The 22,224-nt window shown below is 37.9% G+C and overlaps 1 protein-coding gene across 11 annotated transcripts in view; it reads left to right on the forward strand.

Annotated features, from left to right (window-relative positions):
- The first annotated feature begins 4,704 nt into the window (after positions 1–4,704).
- The window catches only part of CHD1L (chromodomain helicase DNA binding protein 1 like), a 55,811-nt gene continuing 38,291 nt past the window's right edge, over positions 4,705–22,224 (forward strand). The window contains exons 1-8 of one of the 11 annotated variants that reach the window (XM_008063765.2): positions 4,705–4,823; positions 7,623–7,729; positions 8,603–8,717; positions 9,309–9,340; positions 12,584–12,665; positions 17,558–17,720; positions 19,401–19,556; positions 21,125–21,217. In XM_008063765.2, coding sequence (XP_008061956.1) covers positions 4,800–4,823; positions 7,623–7,729; positions 8,603–8,717; positions 9,309–9,340; positions 12,584–12,665; positions 17,558–17,720; positions 19,401–19,556; positions 21,125–21,217 — 772 coding nt within the window. In that variant the 5' untranslated portion in view covers positions 4,705–4,799. Of the gene's footprint in view, positions 4,824–7,622; positions 7,730–8,602; positions 8,718–9,308; positions 9,341–12,576; positions 12,666–17,548; positions 17,721–19,400; positions 19,557–21,124; positions 21,218–22,224 lie in introns of those variants that run through there. The other 10 variants (XM_021715357.1, XM_021715358.1, XM_021715355.1 and 7 more) reach the window with 10 other exon arrangements.

Below are 22,224 nucleotides of genomic sequence, written 5' to 3' on the forward strand. Positions count from 1 at the left end.
TCCAGTCTGGGCGACAGAGTGAGACTCCAACTCAAAAAAATAAAATAAAATAAAAGTATAGGCAAGTATTTATTGAACTTATAGTATGTGCTCTATACCACGAAAGTGTGAGGCTTGTTGTTCTCGGAATGAAACAGAAGGAAGGTGCAGTTCTGTATTCAGCCTAGACGAGGGATGGATGAAGATGGAGAGAATACAGACATGATACCTCTCTCTTGATTTCCTGAGTCTGTAAGAATGTGTATCTGTGGTTGTAAGGAGTCTCCAATTTAGGTATGAGTTTGTGAGCCGCTTTTTTGTGTTTGACATATCTTGATTACAGTTGTTATGTTTGTGTGTTTGCCTGTTTCCCTGCAAGTGAATTGGTTCTTTGGTTTGGTTTGTTTGGTTCTTTGGTTTGAAAGCTATTGTGAGAGAGGGCTCAGAAAGGTGGCAAGGATTCTCAGCTGTGGCTAATACACCAGGAGCAATGTCTATTTGGCTAATGCTTTTTAGTGAACACGAGTAGACAAGAGATTGTGAGTTTGGATGGGATAGAGTGAGTACATGCAGAAGTGGGTAGGTAAGTGTGGATGCTTGGGTGGAAACTTGGGTGGGATAAATTGGTAGTGGGGGGAAAGAAAGGAAAATAGATGTAGTCAAAGAAATAATTTCTGACTGCTAAAACTTGTGAGTCCTATTTCTATTTGGAAGAATAAATTAATATTCTGAGAAACTATTATTTGTAAGTGGATGAAAAAATTCTTACTAATTTTTTTTCTTTTGGTTTCAGAAGTAGTACATGTTCTCTGTAAAACATGTAGGGAAATAGCTTATGCATAAAGAAAATAAATTTTAATCTTCACAGTCCCATTACTTTTCACATGTTCTCTATCCTGCCAGTCATTTGTCCATGTGTGTATATAATTTCCTTTTGGGGGGGTAAAATGGGGCTTCATGTACATTATTTTTGGAAATTGTAATTTTTTCCTTATCACTTAGTCTTCCTCAACATCATTTAGGGTAGGGTACAGAGCATTTATTTTGCTGGGAGAGTTGTGGCTGAGGTGATAATTTCCTGGAGCTGACAGCTGGTGCAGTGGCCTCTGATTGGTTCCTGGCTTCCTGGTCAGGAAGGTAGATCCTTAGTGGGCCAGTTCTGTGGTGCTGATCCAATAATTATGCTTGGATGCTTAGCCTGCATGGTTCTCCTCCAGCCCTACAAACAATTTTATGGTGATCTAATTCCTTGTATTAAATCCCTTTCTGCCTAACCTGGCTAGGGTAATTTCTGATTTTTGTAGTTAACGTCTAAGTGTTAAGTACTGTATTTTATGGTAATTTTAGATTCCCGTTCAGTTGTAAGAAATAATACAGAAAGATCCCATATGGTAATTTTAGATTCCCATTCAATTGTAAGAAATAATACAGAAAGATCCCATATAACTTTTAAACTTAACGTTTCTCTTGCAAAACTATAGTACAGTATTACAACCAGGATATTGACATTGATACAGTCAAGAAACAGAACATTCCATCACTGCAAGGATCCCTCATGTTGCCTTTTGAAAGCTACACTTACTTCCCTGCCCCACCACTTCTTCAACCATCCGCAACTGCTAATTTGTTCTCTATTTCTATAATTTTGTCATCTTGAAAGTGATATATAATTAGAATCATATAATATCTAACCTTGGGGATTCGCTTTTTTCACTCGACATAATTCTCTGGAGATTTATCCAGATGGTTGCATCTGTCAACAGTTTGTTTCTTTTTATTGCTGAGTAGTATTCCATATTATGGATATACTACCATTTGTTTAACCATTCACCCACTGAAGAATATATGAGTTGTTTGTAGTTGTTGGCTATTGTAAAAAAAGAAAGATGTTATATGCATTTGTGTACAGTTTTTTTTATTTTTTGAGTTGAAGTCTCACTTTATCACCTGGGCTGGAATATGGTGGCATGCTCACGGCCACCCCAACATCGACCTCCAACGATACTTCTGCCTCAGCCTTCCAAGTAATTGGAACTACAGGCATGTACTACCACGCCCGGCTAATTTTTGATTTATTGTAGAGATGAGGTCTCACCAAGTTGCCCGGGCTCAGGCAGTCCACTTACTTCGGCCTCCCAAAGTGCTGGGATTACAGGCTAAGCCACTGAGCCTGGTTTGCTGTACATTTCTTTGGGCTTCTTATGTTTGCATTTCACTCAGCTTCTTTCATCTGTAGGCTGTTCGTCAAATTTAAGAGTTTTCAGCCATTATTTCTTTAAGTACTTTTTTGGGCCTATATTTCTTTAGTGGACACCAGTGAATGAATGTTAAATTTTTTGTTATTGGCCCACAGTTCCCTGAGGTTAACTTTTCAGTCTCTTTTCTCTCTCTTGTTCTGATTGTGTAATTTCTGTTGTTCTGCTTATTGATTCCTCACTTCCTTTCATTCTGATATTGATCCTATCCATTGGACTTTTTTATTTTGGTTGTTGTATTCTTCAGTTTTAAAATTTCCATTTGTCCGGGCGCAGTGGCTCACGCCTGTAATCCCAGCACTTTGGGAGGCAGAGGCGAGAGGATTGCCTGAGCTCAGGGATTCGAGACCAGCCTGAGCAACATGGCAAGACCTTGCCTCTATAGCATATAAAACAGATTAGTCGGGTGTGGTGGTGCACACCTGTAGTTCCAGTTACTTGGAAGTCTGAGGCAGAAGGTTTAGGCTGCAGTGGCTGTTAGTGTGCCACTGCACTCCAGCCTGGGTGACAGAGTGAAACTCTGACTCAAAAAAAAAAAAAAAAATTCCATTTGGTTCTTCTTTGTATTTTTTTGCTGAGATTTTCTATTTCTTACTTGAGGCTTTCTATTTTTTCAATTGTTCGTGTGTTGTTAATTGTTGAAGCATTTTTTTATCCTTACTGCTTTAAAATCTTTGTCAGATAATTTTAACATCTGTGTCACCTGTGTGTTGGCACCTATTAATTACTTTTTTTCAGTTAGTTTGAAATAGTCCCAGTTCTTGGTATGATGAATGATTTTTAAATGAAATCAGGAATGTTTGTATTTCAAACTTTCTGTTTGTCTTTGTCTGGCACTACGGTGGCAGGGGAGGTGGAACTGCTGCCTTGTAACTGTCAAGAGGAGATAGAAGACCAGGCTTCGTCTGTCTGCCTCTGTTAACATCTGGGAAGAGAGAAGGGGTTCCTCCTTCTTGGGTGAGGGTAGTAGTTCTGGCTCCCCACTGGATCTCCACTGATACTGCAGGGGAAGGCAGAAGCATACAAGGAGGGCTTTATTACTGGTTGGTGGGGCTAAAAATCCCAATTTCCTACTTAGACTTCTCTTATACCCATCCTGGTTGGGATAGAGGGGTACCTCCTTCTAGCCATTGATGGAAATCTATGCTCCCCACTTGGTCTTTGCTGGTGTGATTGGGGCTGCAGGTTTTTTGCTGTGTTATCTGGCTAGAAAGAGCAGTTATTATCTGAAAGCTTTCTATCTTCGTAGGTTGCCATTTTCTAGCAGGAGCAGGCTTTTGGGGTGTGTGGGTGTGTGTGTGTGTGTGTGTGTGTGTGTGAGTGTTTGATCTCCACCAACTGGTGTTTCCAGTTTGCTGATTTCTTGACCTCCCAGACAGATATATGAGGGGAAAAAAATCCCAGGGAGCTTACTATCTCATCACTCCTTAGATCCTAAGGTCCCTGGCCAGTCTGCTTCTTCAGTATGCCTTTCAGAGGATTGTTATGTTTGTTTTATAATGTCATGTCCAGGATTTTTAGTTGCATTTAGTGGGAGAAATAGGGGAAAGTACATATACTCCCATCTTTCTGAAAGTAGGAGTCTCCAAATTTCACATCTTTTTTGGCTACCTTAATTTTCTAATCTACACACTGTTATATAGGACTGTTATAAGAATTAATTGAGGTACTGTAATTTATGTAAAGTGTTTACTACTTTCCTTGGTATTTAATAAGTCTCTAGAAAACAATTGTTATTTTTTAACAGTCTGTAATTATTATATATGTATAGATTTTTTAAATGTATAAGTTACATCAGAAAGTTCTAGTTTTGCTAATAGTTCTTATATAAAATATGGTTAGTGTCTTCCACCTTCCAAAAATAGGACTATTCTCTGAAATAGGATTTTTTTCCCAAAGGGAAGAGAAAAGAGAGGCAGAAGCTCCATGTGGATTTCACACATTTTCTGCCATCATCGTATACTATTAAACACCCTTTATGAAGCATCATTTCCATTCTTAAAACATTCCTTCTCTGTTGAAGCCTTATTTAATGTAGTCCTGTCTCAATTTTTCCATTTAGCACCAATGGCAAATTTACATGGGTGCAACTAAGCAAGCAGACACATGTACAATCCATGTGTTGTTGTTTGTTAAGTTGCATCAGTAATGCCTCATTTCCCAGAATGGACTCTGGCATGAGACTAGGTGGTATAGAGGCCAAATCCCAAGTTGACTTTCTCATATATCAAGGGGATCAGGTAACAGTGACAAGCTGTTTTAGGGCTTTGCATATAATGGTGACTATGTCTGCTCAAAAAGTAGTTTGGAAGTCAGCAGATACTCATATATTCATATCTTCTTCCCAGCAAAAGATATGGCCAGTGTGGTCTGGAGTTGTGGGAAGGCTGTGATCCTCATTCAAAGACTTAGAACATTGCCTAGGCGAGTATTGAAATGTCTGCTCTTCAGATTTGATGTATTTTTTTATTCATAGGGATTCATCTACGATCTTATCAACTAGAGGGAGTCAACTGGCTAGCCCAACGCTTCCATTGTCAAAATGGCTGCATCCTGGGAGATGAGATGGGCCTGGGGAAGACCTGCCAGGTAAGTTACTGAGGGATGACCACTGTTCAGCACCACTGAAATAGCTCCTTACAACTCACTACCATCTTTAGCCGTTAGCTACAGTATGTGTTTTTATACTAGTAGGTGAAATGCCTGAACCTTTAGTAAGAGTTCACAGTCTTAGAGTGTATTTTTTCTAGTGGTAGCAGTGGTTTCAAATTGCGTCCTACTCTTATCTCATCTGGCTTTTGACGTTTATCTGTGAGAAGACAGGCCTGGGTTAAAATTGCAACTAATAGACCTGGATACATTTTTCTCTGTGTAAAGCAAATATACTTGCCTAGGAATCAAACAGACTGTGACCTCCTTAGCAATACTTTTTGTAGTTCAATGAATCATTCCCACATTGATTTCTCATTCTCAGTGGGAGGCGAGCCTCCTTCCTATTTCTCTATCATGTTAGAGGAAGTGCTCTGTGTTTTTCAAAATGACCTGACCATCTAATGGCCTTAAAAGGAGGTAGGATAGAATCTAGAGACCTAAAGAATCAGACAGCCTCCTTCAACATTGATAAGTAGATGGCATGTTGAAATGTTCTGGCAGGACAATCACCAGTGCTACCCTGGATTGACAGGTGTCAGTGGTGGTCTTGGATTGTTGGAAAGGCCATAAATTACCCATTGGGTTAATCACACAGGGTTTGTTTATCTATAGGATACTAAAGAAAGTGCAATCAGGATACACAGCAGAGGAAGTTTGATCAGAAACCACAGAGATACTCATTTCCCAATCCCAAAAAGGTTTCATCAGTGAACACATAGAATAAGCAAGGGTCCCATCCATCCCTTTAGAAACTCAACTGTCCCCACCAAGGCTAACCTTATATACATAAACATCAAACTGGAGCAGTTCTGCAATAGACTAGTCTGACCATGTGCTGCAGACTGTTTAAGCCAGATATATTTTATCAATCTCAGAGTTATCCAGAATACAGTATGACCTCTTAGTAGTATACCATGACGTACCTCATTTATAACCCTCGACTTTCCCAGACAAGACAGTTCTGGTCATAGTACATTCGTTAACTGAGAGCTCTATAACAAAGATCAGTTTCACAGATGTTTCTGGGATCCAGGCTGACTGTCTCTGGCATCAGGAAAGGACTGTCCCTGCAATCTCCTTTGCCTTGGTCATTGGAATTGCTCTACTGACTTCATTCAGAACTAGCAAATTCACTTGTCCTTTTCCCAGGGTGTTCTCATAGTTCTAATTTATGCTCCCTAAAAATATACCACTGCCATATTTGTTTGGTTAAAATTTTGTAGAATTTCTGCATCTCTGTTCATGAAGGATATTGGCCTGTTATTTGCTTTTCTTGTAATGTCTTTATCTGGTTTTAATATTGATGTAAAGCTAGCCTTATAGAATGAGTTGAGAAGTATTTCCTTCTCTCCAATTTTCTGAAAGAGTTTATGTAGAATTGGTGTGTCATTTCTTCCTTAAATGCTTGGTGGAATTCACTAGTGATTCCAAATTCATTTTGAAGACATATCTGGTTTATAGTAATAAAAGATAAGCTTTCTCTAAATTGCATCCTTAGAGAAAGCTAAACAGAATAGTCTTAATCCAGTGAGCCACTTATGAAAGCATTGCTCTGGGCACAATTTGGGCTGGGAAGTCATAGATAAGTTAAAAGGAAATTACATCCATTATAAAAAAATTAACTGCCACCCTATAATCACAGCATGCAAACCATAATGAGTAGCAATCTATGTATTGCATGGTTGAAATTATAATGCGTGTATAGTTTGCATTTTGTTAATCTAACACTGTCATTGCAATTTTTCATTTTGTTGTATTCTTCACAGTCAATATCAACTGGCTGTATAATATTCTATCAAAATAATTTATCATAATTTACTTAAATGTTTTACAGATGAAGAATGGTGGTATTTTTCCCCCTTCTTTTTGTGCTATTTAAATTAATCTTGATGTGCACATCTTTGGGCATCTGACTCTTTCAGAATTTTGAATTATATCCTTAGGATAGATTTTTCTCAGAAATAACTCAGCATTTGGAGATGGAGCCTCCTAACACATTTTGGTTTTAAAATAGGTTGTTATTTTCTCTATATATCACAACATTCAAGTCAAAAGTGTATACTAGAATCTTCTGAGGTGTGCCTGTTTGCCATTACAAAGATTTGTATTTTATGCCTTTCCTTAAGCTTAGGAGGATTATTTATTGTCTGTTTTTCCTGGTAGAATGTGTGCTCCAAGAGAGCTAGTTTTATCTGTTTTGTTTACTGTTGTGTAACTGGACCTTAGCACTGTACCCTGCAAGTAGAAGATGCCCTGTAAATACATGTAGAAGGAAGGAAAACTGTAGGGGAGGGAGGAAGTTAGCAAGAAAGGAAGACATCCCTTTGGAGAGCCTGGCAAGCAGTGTAGGGCCATTTGTGATATCTTGGCACTTGCTTTATGTTTACAGAATATTGCTGATCTTGTCAATTAGTTGCATTATTTTCACTGATTTCTGTTGTCTTTTCTGGCTTTTTTCTTTGCATAAGAGGTTCAATTACCCAACTATTGAGCCTCATTGTTCGTTAACTACTGAAGTAATTGAATATCATAAATTTCTGTGGCAAGTATATTGAAGCTTGTATTATTTCACTTTAGGAATGGATTACCCTCCTAATATGTGGAAAATTGTACATTATTTCTTTGTAAAATAAGTCATATATTAGAGTTTATGTTCCCTACTGGGTTGTGGGAACTGTGTGGTGGTCTCTTATTTTAAAAAAGTGATCAAAATTGCCTTCTTCTTCTGTGTTCCAGACTATTGCTTTCTTCATTTACTTGGCAGGAAGATTAAACGATGAAGGACCGTTTCTAATTCTTTGTCCCTTGTCTGTTTTGAGCAACTGGAAAGAAGAAATGGAGAGGTACAGAGTAGATGTAGCTGAATTTTTTTGTTTATGTTGATTAAGATTTTTTTTGTCTGGATTATGTGTAAAATATGATAAAACAGCATGCCGTCATAATCAGTGAGTTTGTTCCAGAAAACTCTGAATTGATACATTGTAGGAAGACACTTAGGATATGATATGGGGAGGGTCCAGTGCATGTGATTATTAACTATTTGGCAGTTTAGCAGTCAGTTCTCATTTTTAGTAAATGTTGACGAACTAAAGGAGAAACCTCCTTTTTTTTTATAGTGACATAGGAAGTAAATAACATATTACTAAGTTCCTGTGTAACATGTTTTATTTTTAGAGTCTGAACAAGACCTACTTAAATCTGATCCTTCTATCTATTCTCACAGGAACTTGCCCTGAGGTTTAACCATTACTTTGGATAGATTCAGAGATCAGGCTGGACATGGTGACTCAAGCCTGTAATCCCAGCACTTTGGGAGGCTGAGGCAAGAGGATTGCCTGACTCCAGGGGTTTGAGACCAGCCTGGGCAACTTGGTCAGACCTCGTCTATACAGTAAATAAAAAAATAAGCTGGGCATGGTAGCGCACGTCTGTAGTTCCAGCTACATGGAAGGCTGAGGGCGGAAGGATTGCCTGGGCCCAGCAAGTCGAGGCTACAGTGACCGTGAGCATGCTACTGCAGTCCAACCTGGGCAACAGAGTGAGACTCCGACTTAAAAAAAAAAAAAAAGATTCAGGGCTCCAGCACTCTTTCTGCTTGTGGGATCTCATGAAGTCTCCACATTGCAATCCTTCCAGAAAATGTAATTTTTCAGATAATCACATCCTGTTCCATGACTCTAGTGGCCACGTTTATCTACCTCTGTTCTTGGATTCAGATTTGCTCCAGGTCTTTCCTGTGTAACATATGCAGGCAACAAAGAGGAAAGAGCCCACCTTCAGCAAGACCTGAAACAGGAATCACGTTTTCATGTGCTGCTGACTACCTATGAGGTATCCATTTGTTGCTCTACAGGAAGAACTCCTAACCTGTGATCTTAGAAGCTGTAGATTCCTCTGGAATTATATTTAAGTTTTTTTGAGAACACACATTTTTCTGGGCAGGTAGTATACCTTCATCAGATTCTCAGAGACTGTGATCAAAGGAATTGGAGAATTATTGTGCTTCAAATTACTTCTTTCCGTTACTCTCCTGGGAGATCAAGGGGGATGGCTTCCTAGGGAGGTAGCACTTGAGCTGCCTCTTGGTTGATGAGCAGAGATCAGGTAGGCAGGCAGGGGAAAGGGTTTGTTACTGGAGGACGAGAGTGGAGGACACTTCGTTCCAGTCTCATTTTAAATCCTTGTTCTTCAAGCTCAGACTGTCTGCATCACTGTAAGCAAGGCCTTTCACTTAACCATGCCTCCCTTCTCTTTGTTTATAAGATAGTACTACTTACAAATTATACTCAGAGCTTTTTTTAACCTAGTGAACAAATAAGACTTAGATAAATCTCGTAGTTTAAGAGTCCACAAAAAGCTAGTTTATTAATATCAAAGTCTGTCAATACCAATCTTTGTAACATGTCTTTCTTCATTTTTCAGATTTGCTTGAAAGACGCATCATTTCTAAAATCGTGAGTAGGTGTACTACTTCAGAAATTGTGTTGAACGCATCATGAAAACCACATCTTCACATTTTAGTGCTTTACCTCTACTATGTCTGGTGTGTCTTCCATGAGTTCTGTTGATGGAGAATCCTATTTCTAGCCTTCCATCCGTTAGCTTTATGTCCTTGAGTTAGTTATTTAGTTTCCATGCACTTCAGCATCTTCATCTGTAAATTGGGGATAATTGTTTCTCACTTTGGATGGTTGTTATGAGAATTAAATTTAATTAAAGATACAAAGTATGGTTAATAGATATTAGGTTCTTTACATTGCAACTTACCCCTTTCAAGGACTGCTGTTTGAAGATTTTACTGTAATAGGAAGTAAAGAATCATTTGAGCCATTTCCTAATAAATAAAAAAGTAACAATCAATGCTATAGAATTAACTTTTTAGAAAGGGAGTTTTAAGTGTACTGCTCATTAGTTAACTTTTAAGCCTCATATTGGCCCATGAAGTAGCAAACTTAGATGTAACCCTTAATACCACCTGATAATAAGAATGACATGTTACAGTAACATGGTCATGTCAAGATAACAGTTACAATGTAGATTAAAGAAGAGTTAGATTTTAGGTAATTAAGAAAGAAAGATAATGATGACAGGCTTTCATTCTCCATAACCTATGTAATGATGACATGGTTAGATGAGTATTCTGCATCCTTAAAATTTGGGTTTTTGTTTTTAAGATACTTTATCAATAATTTTAAACGTTATTTATCATCCAGGTTCTTGTGAGTTAGATTTCATCTTATTTTGAAATACTAGAGGCGAGGTCATAGATTTCGTGACTTCTATCCAGTATTTCCTTTAAGTGAGTATATTATCTTTTCTTAAGAAGAAGATATGCTTTCTTCTTTTTTATTATTAATATCCAGCTTAGTATTTGTTGAAGGTCTCTCATTGGAAAGACAAAGTTCTGAGAGTTACTAACAATACCAGAGAGGTAAATCATAGAACTACCCTAAGAGGACATAAATTCCAGTAGAGAGATGAGAAATAAACAGATAACCATAAAACATGAGACAATAAAATTGGGACATAAATGTTGTTGAGTGCTTTACATGAACCATCCCATTTAGTCTTCATGAAAACCCTAGTAGACAGGTGTTACCCATTTTACAGGTGAGGAAAGTAAGAGATTGGGGAACCCATCCAGGGTTACATTGCTGGTAAGTGGCAAAGCGGACATTTAAACCCCACATTCAGTGCTTTGGAGCCTCTTTTTAAAGACTACTCAAAGTATCAAAGTGTACTGGAGTTTTACATTATATAGCAGAAACATAATCTTTCTATCTCAGATAATCTGTTTTGAATGCATTTTCAGGTGGATTGAAGAACCTAAGTAACAAAAGGACATGTATAATGTCTCATAATAGGAATCTCAACATTGTAAATGTATTCTTTCAGTATAGTTGGCGAGGCTATATTGCATGTTACTGTATGGCACACTCTGAGAATAGCAGGGAAGTATAATATAATCTTTGCCCTGAAAAGGTTTATTATGGAAAGTTCAGACTATGCATGTTGACAATATGAAAAAGTTAAAATTTTGGGGACAGTAGACAAAATTTTTAGATCAAGAGGATTAGAGGTTACCTTGTCAGAGTCTCTATTCAGTGTTGAAATTCCCCTCATCTCTTCCCTTTCAGGGAGCATCCTTTAAAGTGTCCTTTGATGAGTGATTCGGCCTACTTCCTTTTGCTGAGCCAAAATCCACTTCCCCACAGCCTGTCATTGAACAAGCATTTATTGGATGCCCGTGTGTTTGGTTTTTCACTAGGCAATAGGGCTGAATTGGTTTTGAAGACTGATTCAAACAGCCTTGTACTATACTACAGATACTTTCACACCTTGTCTTACAACATTGTCCAACTTCATCTGGGCCCTTATTCTTGTAGTCCTACTCATGCTACCCAGCCCTCTGCTTGGACTTCCTGTGTTCTCTGTGGACCCTTAGATCTCCCTCCACTTACACTCATCTCAGTTAGTAAATGGTAATTTGGTAGGCATCTCTGTTCTTCCACCTGTCCTCTGTCTTCTGGATTTTCTCTTTAGCCTCAGAGGAAAAAGGCTTCCTCCATATAAGGCCAATCTGTACTCAAAATCTTTCCCTAATTTTTGAGGAATTTTCCTTTTAATAGCTAATATCTTTCCAATATTCTATTTACCATATATACACTTAGTTTTTTAAATATAAAAATAATGTAATGGGATTCCAGAATGTTTACAAAGTAAAAAGTTAAAAATCTTATAATTTCTACTTTATTACCTTTTGTATGGTTTACACATTTGTTAAAGAAAAAAAGAAGGATATACAATATTTGTATCTTTTTGGTTATGGTATGAGTCTTTTTATTGTAACATAATCATTTATCATTTAGAATACTATATAATATTTCATCATCTATTATTAGACATTTAGATTATTTTCCATTTTTTGCTGTTTTAAATAATGCAACTTAAAACATATTCATACATCTTTTTTCTTTTTCCTTTTTTTTTTTTTTTTTTTGCACAGCTTCTTGAGTAGTAGTTGTCAAAGGATATGTTTTTACGACAGAAACTTCTTGAGAATTTGCTGTTATAACCTCGTATGCTACCTAATGTGCCCTGGCAACAGCCACCAATGACCTCCATATTAACACATCCAATATCTTCCTGGACATCTGTAACACTGGATCTTATTCACCACTTTCCCATTTTAAATTCACATTTATTAAGTTACTATGACACTACCATCTCTGTTCTTTCTTTGCTTGAATGTCAGCTCAAACTTTATGACCTTAGTCAAGTCACCTAACCTTTCTGAGCTTATTTTTCTCAATGGTAAAATGAGCACAGTTAAGTCTACTTACCATATTTCTCTTAGACTAAATAACACATAAGGCCATGAGTTTAGTGTCTGGCACGTAGTAGGATAGAGAGTCATAAACGTTTACTTTTCCTTTCTGTCTCTATCTCTGTCTTCTTCCTTTCTGCATAGGTGTTTCCCATCTTGGAAAAAAATACCCTTAATTTTACTGTCTTATCCATGTATTGTCTTACATACATGGAAACCTCTCAGATAGGAAGGTAATTTGGCTATATTTCTAATAGAATGGGCTTCCTGTTAAGACTTTCTAAAAGCAGTCATAGTTTTGCAGTAAGACTTGGTTGTGAAATAAGTGTTAAAGTTACACAAAACTGAAAGCTTGGATTTTCTCTCACAGATTCCATTGGAGTGTTCTTGTTGTGGATGAAGCTCACAGGTTGAAAAACCAAAGCTCTCTGCTACATAAGACCCTTTCAGAGGTAAATTTTCAGGATAGTCTTAGTTTTTATATAATCCTCCTTTTTAAAATAGACTTTTTTCCCTTAAAAAAAAAAAGCAGTTTTAGGGTAAGTAGTAAAATTGAGCAGAAAGTACAGACATTTGCCACATGCCCCTGGTCCCCACACATGTATATCTTCCATTGTTATCAGCATCGCCAGAATGGTATATTTGTCACTCGATAAACCTACATTGACACATCATTATCACTCAGAGCTCCTAGTTTACATTAGGATTCACTCTTGGTGTTGTACATTCTGCTGATGAAAAGTGACATGGTGGGAGTCCTACATTCTAGCTCTCTACCCATTGGTTGTGTGTCCTTGAGTTGGTTATTTAATATCTGTGCACTTCAGTGTCTTCATCTGTAAAATGGGGATAATTGGTTCTTACCTTGGAAGGCTGTTATGAGAATTAAAATCAATTAAAGATACATAGTGTGGCTAATAGGTATTAGGTTCTTTACATTGCAACGTACACCTTTCAAGGACTGCTGTTTGAAGGTTTTACTATAATATTCCTATATGAATCATTTGAGCCTTTTTCTAATAAATAATCTAAAGTACAGTCAGTGCTATAGAATTAACTTTTTAGAAAGGGAGTTTTAAGTATACTTCTTTTTAGTTAACTTTTAAGCCTTGTATTGGTCCATGAAACAGAAAACTTAGATGTAACTTTTAATACCACCTGATGATGAGAATGACATGTTTGACAAATATGTAATGAAATGTATCCATCATTATAATATCATACAGAGTATTTTCACTACCCTAAAAATCCTGTGTTCCACCTAGTCATTTCTCCTTCCCCCCATAATGCTCTTAAAAAAAAAATTAAAGGCCTGTATAGAGTTAATTAAATTGAAATAATGTTTTTCAGTCACGTTTCTGCAAGACCAGTTGAACATTTTGTAGATGACAAAGTAGTACTTAATATGGCCTAACTTCTGGCCGGGTATGGTGGCTAACACTGTAATCCCAGTACTTAGGGAGACTGAGGCAGGAAGATTGCTTGAGCTCAGGAGTTTGAGACTAGCCTGTGCAACAGAAGGAGACCTCATCTTTACAAAAATATTTTTTGTTTAAATTAGCCAGGTGTGGTCATGTACACCTGTAGTCCCAGGCTTATGCAGGAGGATCGCTTGAACCCAGGAGTTGAAGGCTGTGGTGAGCTGTGATTATGCCAGTGCACTCCAGCCTGGGCAACAGAGTGAGACTCCAACTCAAAAAAAAAAAAAAGATTACCAGTTCACATGGGGTCATGGGGAAACCAATTTCATACCACTGAATATTACCTTCAATCTAAGTTATCTTTACCCTACCATTGAATGTGATACATTTGCTTTCATTCCTTTCTCTTGATCTCTGGCATCATTCTGGCAAAGTAGATATAATTGTAGCCTAGATTTGCCCTATTGTCTGAGGAGCCAGTGGAATATGAAGTACCCTTCTTCTCACTGACCTGGTAAAGGCTTTTTCATTTATGAGACCACATATGTTAATTTATGTGATGATAATTGAAATTTGGTCCCTGTCCTATAGTAAACCAATTAATATATTTAGAGGTCATTTGGAGGAAAGTCTTAAATCTGAATTCTGTATTTACTTGCTTAAAAGTTGTAGGTTTAGAGTTTTAATGCAGATGTGGTCACTGTCTATTAGTAGCCCAGTCTCAAAGATTGCTGTCCCCTGTTGGGATCCCCTCTGCTCCCTGGTGTCCTTTGCCTTCTTTACAGAGACTCTCAATGATATCTTATTCTAAGAGGTTGTTGTCTTAGTTTGCTTACCACAAACTAGTTAATTTATACTTATAAATTTTTTTTTTTTTTTGAGTTGGAGTCTCACTGTGTCGCCCAGACTGGAGTGCAGTGGCCGCTCCCGGCTACTGCAGCCTGGACCTGCTGGGCTCCGGCGATCCTTCCGCCTCAGCCTTCTAAGTAGCCATAACCACAGGCACGCACTACTACGCCTGGCTACATTTATTTATTTATTTATGTATTTATGTATTTATGTTTGTTTGTTTGTTTGTTTTTGAGTTGGAGTCTCACTCTGTCGCCCAGACTGGAATGCAGCGGCCGCTCCCGGCCACCGCAGCCTCGACCTGCTGGGCTCCAGCAATCCTTCCACCTCAGCCTTCCGAGTAGCCGGAACTACAGGCGCGCGCTACCATGCCCGGCTAATTTTTGATTTACTGTAGAGATGAGGTCTCGCCAAGTTGCCCAGGTGGGCCTCGAACCCGCGGGCTCAAGCAATCCACTCACCTCAGCCTCCCCAAGGCGCGGGATTACAGGCTGAGCCACCAAGCCCGGCTACTTAGAAATTTAATTTCACATTGTTCGAGGCTGGAAAGTCCAAGATCAAGGTGCTGGCACAAGGCATAGGTCTTCTTATTGAGTCCTCACATGGCAGAAGGTGGATGGGCAACAGGGAACAGGAGAGCAGGCTAGCCAAACACTACATGAAACTTCTTTTATAAGGGTCTTAATCTCATCCATGAGAGAGGACCCCTCCTGGTCTAATCACTTCTTAAAGACCTCATTTTCTAATATTATCACAGTGACAACACCTAAATTTTGGATGGGGACACATTCAAAGCATAGCAGTTATATTCTGGTGTTTGGCCTATACAAACTGCTTCATAAACTACCATGGCAGTTTACTAATTTACAATGAGAGAAGTAAGAGTAGTAAAGGAATGTGAATTTGGAGTAGGGAAACTTAAGTTTTGTTAGTCCCAGAGCCTTTTCTTGTTATTCATAAGGAAACTTATGATTCAAAGGGATTAAATGAGGAAATTGTTCAGAGTCATCTAAGCATTCTTTTTAGGTGAGGTTTGAATTACAGATAACTAGTTGGTTAGAAAGAAAACACATTTATTTAGTGGACTTAGAGGTGAGGAGAGGGGTGATGCCTTTTTTTCCCCCTTCCTAATACTGTTTTCAATTTGTATTGGAAACAATCTAAGTGTGAGGTATAGGGAATTGGTTATACAATTTATGTTATGTTTATATGGTGTTTATGAAGTAAGGCTGCTATGAACAATTATGTACAATAATATTTAATAGCATCAAAAATGTTTGCAAAATATTTTACATAAAAAAACCTTACAAAGTACTGTATATAAACAGGGTTTGTCTCTGGATCTTTTTTACCCAGTTACAAGTTTTTCTGCTAAAATGGACACTACTTTGAATCAAAATGCTAATTCGTGTCATAGGATAAGTTGACTGTTTTAACTAGCAATGTTGGTTGGCTTTGTGGTATCATGTTCTTTGTTCACCTCAACTCTACTTGGTTGAACACATGCTATAAAAATGTGACTTGGCTATTGGGAGCATTTTTTTTCAACCAGTTGAAAAAATGTATGTAGTACTTGAAATATTACAAAAACATTGCCTAACAAGTAGAGCAAGCATGAATGTGTAGACATTGATTAAAAACAAGCAAACAAACAAAAAAGAGATTGCCAAAAAACCTTTTTTAATGTAAGTTTTAAGTGATTGTGTTATTTCATTTATCATTTTTTCATATTACAAAAGCAATGCCTTCTTAGACCTCTCCCGAATCAATATATATAAAGACAAGAAAAGGAAAACATACCAATAATTCCTACATTAATACATGGATTTATATAACTGCCATATCCTTTGCTGTGTGTGTACTTATCCAAAATAAAATATAAAACATATATACTTATGTATACATGTATATAACTTTAAAAATAAAAATGTTCATTATTTTAAATATCAGAGTATATGTGTGAATATGTATATACATACATATTGTATTTATTGTATTTTCTTTTTTTTTTCTTTTTGTGAATTGGAGTCTCACTTTGTTGCCCAGGCTCTGAAGTGCAGTGGCATGCTCACAGTTACCCCAGTGTCAACTTGCAGGGCTCCAGCGATCCTTCCGCCTCAACCTTCCAAGTAGCCAGAACTACAGGCACACGCTACCACACCTGGCTAATTTTGTATTTATTGTAGAGATGAGGTCTCACCAAGTTGCCTGGCTGGTCTCAAATCCGTGGTCTCAGGCAATCCACTCTCCTCGTCCTCCCAGAGTGCTGGGATTATAGGCTGAGCCACCAAGCCCAGCCTATATTTTTATATTTAAAATAATATACATATATAAGATATGACTTTCTGTGTGCTGTATTGTTTAATTCTAATGATTTAAATTCTTGCTGATGTCACTTTAAAGGTTGTTCTTTGCTTGACCTAATATCTGTTGTTATTTCTTTTCCTAACCTTTTACTTCATTAGTGTCTTATTCTTGGTGTTCTCATCTGTTGCTGAAAATTTAAAGAATTGTTTTACTTTTGGGGCTCAGTACCGCTCTATGTTCAGAAACATCCAGAAGTCTTGATGTCTTGCATCTGGCACACCGTAAAGTTTTACAGACATTCTCTTAGTACAGCTCTTCTTGCTTTTTGCTTGTAGTGGTGGGGCCTGACCCTATAGCATTGGGTTCTCAAATGGCATGAGTATGTGCAGTGTGTCCCTAATGCTTTCGTGTATTGCCCATGTAGGTAGTAACATATAGTTTGAATCCTCACATAGATTGAATAACAGTAACCACACTGAATACTCATGTAGTCCTTGATAGTTCATAAAGTGTTATTACTTACACCCCAGTAACAGTATCTTCTTCACAGGATTGTTGTCCCCTTCTTATAGTTGAAACCGAAGAGATATTCTTTCCTATATCAAATGGTAGTATTCAACTTGAACCTGAGCTTTCTGATTTCAGGTCCCCTTGGTCATTCCATTAAATCATGTCTGTCTCTGTATGGATAAAGGTTGTGATGGGTAACTGTCTTATATCCCAGTGTTACAGATTCTTTTAAAATTTTATTTATTCATGTATTTGAGTTCTCAGTAGTCTTCAGACTCCTGTTGACCGGAACGCCCATCCAGAACAGCCTCCAAGAGCTCTACTCCCTCCTCAGTTTTGTGGAGCCTGACCTTTTTCCTAGGGAACAAGTAGAAGATTTTGTTCAACGTTATCAAGATATTGACAAAAAGTCTGAGTCAGGTAAGTTCCTTTCCTATAAGTCATCCCCAAGAAGTGTTGGCACAGAAACTGTCCTTGTGCTTAATGACTATAGGTAGATGAGAAAGGAAACTGATAGCCAGAAGACACTTTCCAGGGAGACAAAGAGCCACAAATATAGGGTAGATGTTAGGTTCCTTAGTTTTCCCAGTTGTCTGCTATTCATGACTCTCATAATAGTTTGTTACACAATTCTACAATAGGGCTTATTTGGTTAGCTTTTGGAAGAAGTAGAAAGAGCCTGCTGACTTTTTTCCCCCAAACTTGTAATTTCTATAAAGACTTTGTTAACTATACATGCCACTTCCTAAGGCAGAAAAATAGGTGTGTTGTAGTCCCAAACTGCTGTTCAGCATTCTGCAGCCCTAGTGTTTCTTTTAACACTGCACCAAAACCAGAAATCTGGGATGGGAAGTCTTCCTCATTTGTGCAGCCAGCAGCTCTATAGTCTTCTTCCTTTTGTACCTTTGCTGGTCTGCCTTGAAGGATTATCTGCCTGTCCCTGTGATATTATTCTGGGTTGATTTTTCTTTTTTTTTTTTTTTTTTTCAAAATAAAGCCTGAGTGCGGTGGTTCATGCCTATAATCCCAGCACTTGGGAGACCAAGGTGAGAGGATTGCCTGAGCCCAAGGGTTCGAGACCAACCTAGGCAAGTTGGTGAGACCTCATCTCTACAATAAATAAATTTTAAAAATTAGCCGGGCGTGGTGGCATTCGCCTGTAGTTTCAGCTACTTGGAAGGCTGAGACGAAAGGATCACCTGAGCCCAGCAGGTGGAGGCTGCAGTTGACATGAGCTTGCCACTGCACTCCAGCCTAGGCAACAGAGTGAGATTCTGTCTCAAAAATAAATAAATTAATTAAATAAATGTGAGGCATGCCAACTAGTAAATATGTATGTACTAGGTAAGTGTGAGTCCGAGGGGCATCTCACAGCAGAAATCCCCATACCACAGCTGAAGATTACCTGGGGAACCCACTCTGATTACTCCTCTATTTAGAGTTAAGATATAAGACACCTAGTTAGATATAACACAGGACATATTTGTGTTAAAAAGTTATTCACTGTTTATCTGAAATTCAAATTTAACTAGGCACCTATATTTTTATTTACAGTATCTGGCAATACTACATGTAGCATAATTTTAATTTAGGATAGGTTTTGAAATTTAAGACACCTGGGGAAGAAATGAGATTTTAAGTCAAAAGAACCAAATTTGAATGCTGGTGACAATCATATCCAGCATTGTGACTTAGATAAGGTGGTTAATTTCTCTAGCCTCACTTAGCTCAGCTATAAAAATGAGTGCAGTATTCTTTGCCCTGTATTTTTAAGATGCTATGTTGATCAAGGAGGTGAAATGCAAAACAGAACTGAAGTTCTCTGGAGACAGAACTTCAGGCAAATGAGATTATTAATACGAATGATAATCAAGTTTTTGAGTGTTCCTGTTCTTGGGTTGAACCAGTAATGATTCCTGAAGGAGTTGGGAAGACAATCCCAATGAAGGAAGAAATACTGTGAAGAATTATTACACTGGCCTGCCATGCAGAATTGGCATGAAAATGAGAAACAGAAACAAGTTGCTCTGTATTCTCTTGTAGTTTAATGCCTTGGTTCTACTGTTGTCCCACACTTCTTGTATTTTTTTTCTCATACAGCAAATGAACTCCACAAACTCTTGCAGCCATTTCTGCTGAGGCGAGTAAAAGCTGAGGTAGCTACAGAGCTTCCCAAGAAGACAGAAGTAGTGATGTACCACGGCATGTCAGCATTGCAAAAAAAATACTACAAGGCCATTTTGATGAAAGACCTAGGTAATTGAGGGCACTTGTTCATTTAGAAACAAAATGAGGATGTGACTTTCATGCAAGGAAATATTTTATAATCACACTCACTCTGAGTTTTTGTTGTTGTTGTTGTTATTGTTATTTTTGAGCTGGGGTCTCACTCTGTCACCCAGGCTGCACTGTAGCCTCAACTTCCTGGGCTCAGGTGATCCTTCTGCCTCATCCTCCTGAGTAGCTGGGGCTGTAGGCGTGCACCACCACACCTGGCTAATTTTTAAAATTTTTTGTAGAGATGAGGTCTCACTATGTTGCCTAGACTGGTCTCTAATTCCTGAACTCAGGCAGTCTTCCCACCTTGGCCTCCCAAAGTGCTGGGATTATAGGTGTGAGCCACCACTTCTAGGCTCACACCCACTTTGTATACCAAGAATATGGGATAACTGTGAGAATACTGAGACTGTGGCAGGGTATCTTAAATGTAACTCAGACTTGGTTGTTGCAGTTGTGAAGTTTCCTTTTTTTCCCTCTCACTCTGTTTTTCTTATTACATATAATGAGGAAAACATTTCTAGGTGTCCCAGTCATGCCTTTCTTCTTCCCACCCTGTTGGATACAGTTGTGCCCCTTATCCACAGTTTCAGTTTCAGTTACCTGTGGTGAACCGTGGTCTGAAAATATTAAATGGAAGATTACAGAACTAAACAATTCATAAGTTTTAAGTCACACACTGTGTCTCTCCTGGGACATGAATCCTCCCTTTGTCCAGTGTATCCACACTGTCAATGTTAGTAGTGGGCTCTGTTACCAAACTAACTGCCATGGTATCATCATACTTGTGTTCAAGTAACCTTTATTTTACTTAATAATGCCTCCAAAGCTCAAGAGTAGTGACGCTGTCATTTTGGATATGCCAAAGAGAAGCTGTAAAGTGCTTCTTTTAAGCAAAAAGTTCTCAGTAAGGAAGGGAAAAAAAATTATGTGCTGAGGTTGCTGAAAACATCTGTGGAATAGTGAACAGTATATTGTTATACTTATTCAGTTTTATTATTAGTTATTGTTCATTTCTTAAGGTGCCTGATTTATAAATGAAACTTTATCATGGTAGGCATGTATATGGAAAAACATAGTATATATAAGCTTTGGTACTATCTGTCTGTGGTTTGAGGCATCTACTGGGGATCCTGGAACATATCCCCTATAGATAAAGGGGAACTGCTGTATTTAAAAATTGCAAAACTTTTTGGTGAATTAAATTCACTGGGAGGAACAATCTCTCGATTTGTATTTTTTTTCTTTTGTCCCTTGACTCCACAATAACAGTTAAATAAGAAAATTTAGAATTTGCCAAAGAGTAACAAAGTATTCCTGAGTTCAAGTTATAGTTTAAGCATCTTTCTTAAAACAAAATAATAGTTAAGAAAACGCCATGGGAATATGCTGTTAATTCTCAATGCAATTCAGTGAAGTGTGGGAGATTAATATAGGCCTGAAGGTTATATTAGTGGAATGAATAAGATTATCTACGGAAACTCACAGTTGTTTTTTTTTTTTTTTTATGGTCAGTAGTACATTTTTCTCTTTTTCAAAAATTTCAGATGCCTTTGAAAATGAGATGGCAAAGAAAGTTAAACTTCAGAACATCTTGTCTCAGCTTCGAAAATGTGTGGATCACCCATATTTGTTTGATGGTGAGATAGTGCCCTTCCCCCCCCGCATTATTTTTTATTAATATTTCTGTGGCCAAAATCATACCATAATTCCTCAAAATAATTATCTTTACTTACTGTGTCTCCTTTGTTTATTCTCAGCTTCTCTGTATTGGTGTTATCTGATATATTGTTCATATTCAGGTTTCTTCAGTTGTGCCCCTAATATCCCTCATGGGTATGTTTTTCTCTTCTTTTCTTTCTTTTCTTATCTAGTCATCACTCCTGAATTGCATTTGTCATATCCCTTTATTTTCCTATAATCTAGAAACATTCTACAGCTGTTGTTGTGTTATTTTGGGGGTTTTTTTTTGCCTTTTTTTGTCTTTCGTGACATGAAGAATCAAGGCCAGTGGTTTTATGGAATGTGTCATATCTGGATTTATCTGATCATTTCTTCATGATTAGATTTCCCATTGTCTCAAACCCACTCAGTCAGCCTTTCTTCACCATTACTATTCCAAGTTCACTGACGATCTCCATGCTGCTCAACCGATGGTTGTCAGTTCACATTTCAGTTAAACTCTTAGAAATCTTTGCACAGTTGATCACTTCTTTCTTGAAGCACTCTCTTCTCTTGGCTTCTGGGATAACACTTCCTCTTGCTTCTTTACCTGCCTTCTGTCTGCTCCTTCTCAGTCTCCTTTGCTGCTTCATCCTATCCCCCACGCCTCGTTTTTTGGGTTTTTTGTTTTGTTTTGTTTTGTTTTTGTAGAGACAGGTTCTTGCTGTATTGCCCAAGCTAATCTCAAACTCCTGGACTCATGCAGTCTTGCTGCCTCAGCCTCCCACAGTTTGGGGATTACAGATGTGAGCCACCATGCCCAGTCTACTTCCCCTTCATCCTCTGTAAATTTTCCTCTAAGCACTGCTTTAGCTGCATTCTACAAATTTTGAGGTGCATTTTTTTCTTTTTATTCAAACAAGGCTCTAGGATAGGTAGGATCAGTGCAGAGGGTTTACTGTAGAAATTTTAAGGGAGTCTCTAC

This window comes from Carlito syrichta, unplaced genomic scaffold (assembly GCF_000164805.1).
Source record: "Carlito syrichta isolate Samal-C Ts95f unplaced genomic scaffold, Tarsius_syrichta-2.0.1 Scaffold307024, whole genome shotgun sequence".
NCBI classification, from domain to species: domain Eukaryota; kingdom Metazoa; phylum Chordata; class Mammalia; order Primates; family Tarsiidae; genus Carlito; species Carlito syrichta.